A 5,426-nucleotide genomic window follows, 5' to 3' on the forward strand; every position below is an offset into this window, starting at 1 on the left:
GGGGGGGGGGGGGGGGGGATGAGAATGAATGCGGCACCTGTGAATGAGCATAAATGGGAGAAATCTTGAAAAATGTGGGATGGAACGGTCGTGTTAACGGTTGGTGTAGGGGACAAATCAATGTCGCGGTGCGATAAATGCGCCTTTTGCCTGGGTTACGTTAACATTGTGTCATGCGTCGGCGTTGGCGGCGGCATATGCCGTGCACAGGGCGTTAAATATATTTAGAAATGCGGGAAATGGGGAGGTGAGGTGAAATTGATGGGGGGCGATAGCTCGGGACTGAATGGCGCGATTTGGGGGGGACGGGTTTCATTTTGAAGACGGGGTTTCGGGCTTCAAAATGAGGGGGAAATGGTCGAATTTCACTCTGCCGATTGGGAGATATTTGAGATTAAAGTCGGGCCGTTTTTGCGATCTCTTTTTACAATTTGACCTTTTGAGATGGAGTTGACTTTCTTGGGTCGTCAATATCTCGGGACTGGGCGATGGGGTTTGGATGAGTCGGCGCTCGTTTTGAAGCTCGAAAGAATAGCTTGAGAATGAGGGAAACAGCGCCCGATTTCACTCAGCCGATGCTGAGATATTGAGGATTGAAGTCGATGCGTTTTCCCCCGTGACAATTTGACCTTTTGATTTTCCAGAATTCAATAATAACTTCGTCTTCCGGATCCTGAATTTCCGATTGTTTTATTTTATTTGATGAACTATTGACGCTCTGTCCGGTGATGTGAGTGGGGAGATAAAAGGGGAGATACGGGAGTCATTGAGGAATAACGCGCAGAGCGAAAAAACATACGAATACATCGGAATGAATTGTGGTGGTGGTGATGGTTTGGTAGGAACAGCCGGCGGGGAGGGATGGAAGCTGAAGGCGGCCGTCTGGCTCATCAGGGGCTCCACCACCACCATCACCAGCATCAGCTTGCCCTGCCCTCGCCGGGAATCCCCGGCCTCGATGTCGTAAGAGCTCTACACCAGGTGCGCAAATCGATCAATTTCGATACAAAATCCATTCACTCATTGCATAACCTTTCATTTCACGCCCTTGTGCACTTGGTTACGATTGGGGAGTGGGAGTGCACTATTTTCTGGGTGTTATTGCATTGTTTACCTGTGAGAATACTACCACTGAACTACCGATGAAAAATTAATGGGAGCATTTTACCATTGAAGTGTTGGTGAAAACATGGATGCGCTTAATCGTCAGTATCTCATTTTGAAGCTGAAAAAAATACCTTGAAAATGAAAAAAAAATTGGGAAATTGTACTCCGCCGTTCTCGAGTTATTGACGATTGAGTGGGGATGAAATAATGTGGAGGAAAAAAAATCCTGGAAAATTGGTTCTTTCTCTGGCTACTGGATGAAACGAGTTGAATGTGATTTGGGGAAGATGAATCATTTAAAGAAATCTTCAAACATTCGAGGTGGTTGACAGGTGAGGCCGCCATCTTGCTTCCGCAAGGGGCACTAAAAATGGCCGCGCCCCCACCTCGCATCTTTAAACACTCATTAAAAATGTTTATCCTCTCCAAATAATCTTAAATTAATTTCACCAGATTTCTCCCAGATGAACCAATTTGTTAAGCCGTCTTCCAGATTTTCCCATCCCTTTTTGTGTGAGAACCAACAGCGCAAAGTTATCCCTTTGCCAACCTCTCCAACTCCAACAGCATTTCCCTCGCGAAGAAGTCAACAGCTGTTGAAAAAACCTCAAATTCCTCCCCCATTCATTAACGATTGAAAAATGGAAACATCTGAAGGATATCCTGAAAAATTAGTTCTTTCTCTAGCACCATGAGAAACAAATTGAAAGTGATTTGGGTGGATGAATAATTTAAAGAAATGGACAGGTGAGGCCGCCATTTTGCTTCCGCGAGGGGCACTAAAAATGGCCGCGCCCCCACCTCGCATCTTTAAACACTCATTAAAAATGTTTATCCTCTCCAAATAATCTTAAATTAATTTCACCAGATTTCTCCCAGATGAACCAATTTGTTAAGCCGTCTTCCAGATTTTCCCATCCCTTTTTGTGTGAGAACCAACAGCGCAAAGTTATCCCTTGGCCAACCTCTCCAACTCCAACAGCATTTCCCTCGCGAAGAAGTCAACAGCTGTTGAAAAAACCTCAAATTCCTCCCCCATTCATTAACGATTGAAAAATGGAAACATCTGAAGGATATCCTGAAAAATTAGTTCTTTCTCTAGCACCATGAGAAACAAATTGAAAGTGATTTGGGTAGATGAATAATTTAAAGAAATGGACAGGTGAGGCCGCCATTTTGCTTCCGCGAGGGGCACTAAAAATGGCCGCGCCCCCACCTCGCATCTTTAAACACTCATTAAAAATGTTCATCCTCTCCAAATCATCTCAAATTAATTTCACCAGATTTCTCCCAGATGAACCAATTTGTTAAGCCGTCTTCCAGATTTTCCCATCCCTTTTTGTGTGAGAACCAACAACGCAAAGTTATCCCTTTGCCAGTCCCTCCAACTCCAACAGCATTTCCCTCGCGAAGAAGTCAACAGCTGTTGAAAAAACCTCAAATTCCTCCCCCATTCATTACCCTTTGTGCACCATCCACGAGTTTGAAGAACCCTCGCTTTGTAATCGCGAATCCATTCGAGTATCAAGTTAAACCGAGTTTGGAGGGCACTCACCCCCTTGTCACTGCTCATCCCAAGCTGCAGCACCCCCTCCGCAATTTTAATTCTCAATTTTCTCGCAATACAGACGGTAATATCCCTGCGAAGTGCATTAGACTCATCCCGAGCCGAGCTCCGAAGACTCCGCGAAATAGTCGGTGATTTTCGTACCGAAAATTACGCCGAGGCTGTTGAACGCCTGTCACTGGAGAATCACGTACTCCGTCGACGTATACTCGACAAAGATAATAACCCCAGCATTAACGATGACACGCCAGTCACTCCCGGACCGGCGTCGACGTCCAATGCTAATCCACCTACACCAGTCCATTTAATAAGTGAACAGTGAGTGTTTTAGTTTCATTTTATCTCCCCCAAAAGAAAAAGCCCCCATTATTTTAGTTTTTCCGTGGAAGTTGGCAATAAACACGAAACAATAAAAGTCCATTGGGGACAATTAACGCGGTTTAAAATTTACCAAGACAATTAACACAGTTTAAACATCAGTCCTTCAGAAGTTAAAACGACAATGGACGAGGCTGATTCGTCAGCCCCTGAAATTAAGGAGAATGCGGATAAGGAAGGGGCGAATAGTCCACGGGAGGTTGTGGAATCGGTGGAGAAAAGTCCTCCGAAAGAGGAGAATCCCTCCCAAGACCTCCTGGAGGTCCCCGAGAAGGACCCGGAGGACATAAGCCTCCGGAGTGTCTCGGACGGTGATAATTCGGTATTCAGTGACAATCCAGACTGCAGCAATCTCCAGCAACTGACCCCTGAGGTGAAAAACGCCGAGTCTGAGAATGAGTCTGAGGAACTTGACGATATAGAGTTGATATTCACGACTGATGAGACCTGCAGCAGAGACGTGGCCCTCCAGGAGGACCTCGTCTCCATCACGGAGGGGGAGACCTGGCAGCAGGCGCAGCCAGTTCTCCTCAAGTACACCAAGTCCAGTGATGAGCCGACTGTTTGCAATGGGGAAAAAACGGGAACTAGCTCCGTGGAGGAGGCCCTGTCCTCCCAGAGCTCCTCCATCGACAGGGAGGAGAGTGTTGATAGGTTTGACGAGAGCTCCAACACGAGACTCAATAAAATTTGGTCGCAGTGCTCAGTTCTTGTGGAAACTGATATCAGCAAGTGTGGGGTTGTTGAAGAGACTGATAGTGGCACTAGGCACAATGCTGCGAGGAGAAATACACTGGCTGCACCACCTACAGCTTACAGGTATGTTTTTTTTCGTTTGCATTCTCATTGGAATGAATTTTTTTTTTTATTGAGCACAAAACCTATGGTTTATACAGCTATTGGAATAAAATGGTTCAATGTTTCAGTCGAAAGAGTTATCCACTTTCAACAAGAAGAAATGTTGAAATGAATGTAAAGAAAAATTAAACAAGAGTTTTGTTCGCCTGAAACTCGTCAATCCTGGGAATTAAANTTTTTTTTTTTTTTTTTTTTTTTTTTTTTTTTTTTTTTTTTTTTTTTTTTTTTTTTTTTTTTTTTTTTTTTTTTTTTTTTTTTTTTTTTTTTTTTTTTTTTAATAGCCCGGTGGCTTGGCGCAGTAAGTTCGTTGCCTCACACGCGAAAGATTCCGAGTTCAAATCCTGGCCGGATAGAATGGTGCGATCTACCCATTTAAAGTCTTGATCATCATGGCAGTATACCCTAACCAGGTCGAAGCGATGTAAAATAACGTTAAAAAAAAGAATATATAAAAAAAAATGTTATGCTGAAAGGACGAAAAATTAGGAGGCTATGAAATATGCTAAAACAGTAACTGTTATAGGCGAGGGGCTACACCCAATATTGTTGTAATAAACGGCAGTGTAAATAATTCAATTCAGAGTTGAGAACTTTAAATAAAAAAAAAATCCTCTGAATGAATTATTTTAATTCCAAAGACAATCCTAGATTTCTCACTGTCATGAACGAAGGATTACCATTTTACCCCGCAGACCCATTATTCATCGGGAGGCTGTTGCCGCGGGTAGACGAAAGAGTTCAGCCCCTCTGCGCCCAGTTATGGATCGCAGTTGCGGTGCAAGACGCGAATCCGGTGCTCAAACAGACATCTCAGCGCTTCCTGCACAATGGCGCTCTGAGAGTTATCTTGCCCACAAAGTGGCCCACACATTTACAACATTGCCCAGTAAATTTGCACTTCCGGCTGGAGTTGCTGGTAGATTGAGAATATCGGACAAAACGAGGAGTGAAGCCAGAAGGGTCATGCTCTCTGATATAAGTTTTACGAGTATGGTGCCAGAATTGTCAAGGAGTGCTGATCATCTTTGTCATGATGCACATTCTCAGGTAGAGTATTCATTGAAATTGAAAATCAAGGCGATAATTTATTTGAATATTATTTGTTTATTGTGTACTAGGGGGCTTCGCCCCCTGCTCGCTTCGCTCGCCAACCCCGGGGGCTTCGCCCCCTCGCTCGCTTCGCTCCCCCCCAATCCAACTGTCAGCCCCCCCACCGCGTTTGACCCTGGGACACCCTCCTCCCTTCTAATCCCCCCGACCTTGTGCTTCGCCCCCTGCTCGCTTCGCTCGCCAACCCCGGGGGCTTCGCCCCCTCGCTCGCTTCGCTCCCCCCCAATCCAACTGTCAGCCCCCCCACCGCGTTTGACCCTGGGACCCCCTCCTCCCTTCTAACCCCCCGACCTTGTGCTTCGCCCCCTGGTCGCTTCGCTCGCCAAACCCGAGGGGCTTTGCCCCTCCCGCTCGCTTCGCTCGCTCCCCCCCAATCCAACTGTCAGCCCCCCCACCGCGTTTGACC

General features: G+C 45.8%; 1 protein-coding gene across 4 annotated transcripts in view; it reads left to right on the forward strand.

Annotated features, from left to right (window-relative positions):
- The window catches only part of LOC107048324, a 12,195-nt gene that overhangs the window by 890 nt on the left and 5,879 nt on the right, over nucleotides 1-5,426 (forward strand). For 2 of the 4 annotated variants that reach the window (XR_001461675.2, XM_015271459.1), the window contains exons 2-5: nucleotides 645-981; nucleotides 2,736-2,992; nucleotides 3,155-3,871; nucleotides 4,603-4,957. Coding sequence is in view for 3 of the 4 variants with exons in the window: in XM_015271459.1 (XP_015126945.1) it covers nucleotides 862-981; nucleotides 2,736-2,992; nucleotides 3,155-3,871; nucleotides 4,603-4,957 (1,449 nt within the window). In the remaining variant the exon portion in view is untranslated. Of the gene's footprint in view, nucleotides 1-32; nucleotides 248-644; nucleotides 982-2,735; nucleotides 2,993-3,154; nucleotides 3,872-4,602; nucleotides 4,958-5,426 lie in introns of those variants that run through there. The other 2 variants (XM_015271460.1, XM_015271461.1) reach the window with 2 other exon arrangements.

The sequence above is a fragment of the Diachasma alloeum genome, unplaced genomic scaffold, assembly GCF_001412515.2.
Source record: "Diachasma alloeum isolate Michigan unplaced genomic scaffold, Dall2.0 Dall_scaffold_00186, whole genome shotgun sequence".
In the NCBI taxonomy this organism is placed as follows: domain Eukaryota; kingdom Metazoa; phylum Arthropoda; class Insecta; order Hymenoptera; family Braconidae; genus Diachasma; species Diachasma alloeum.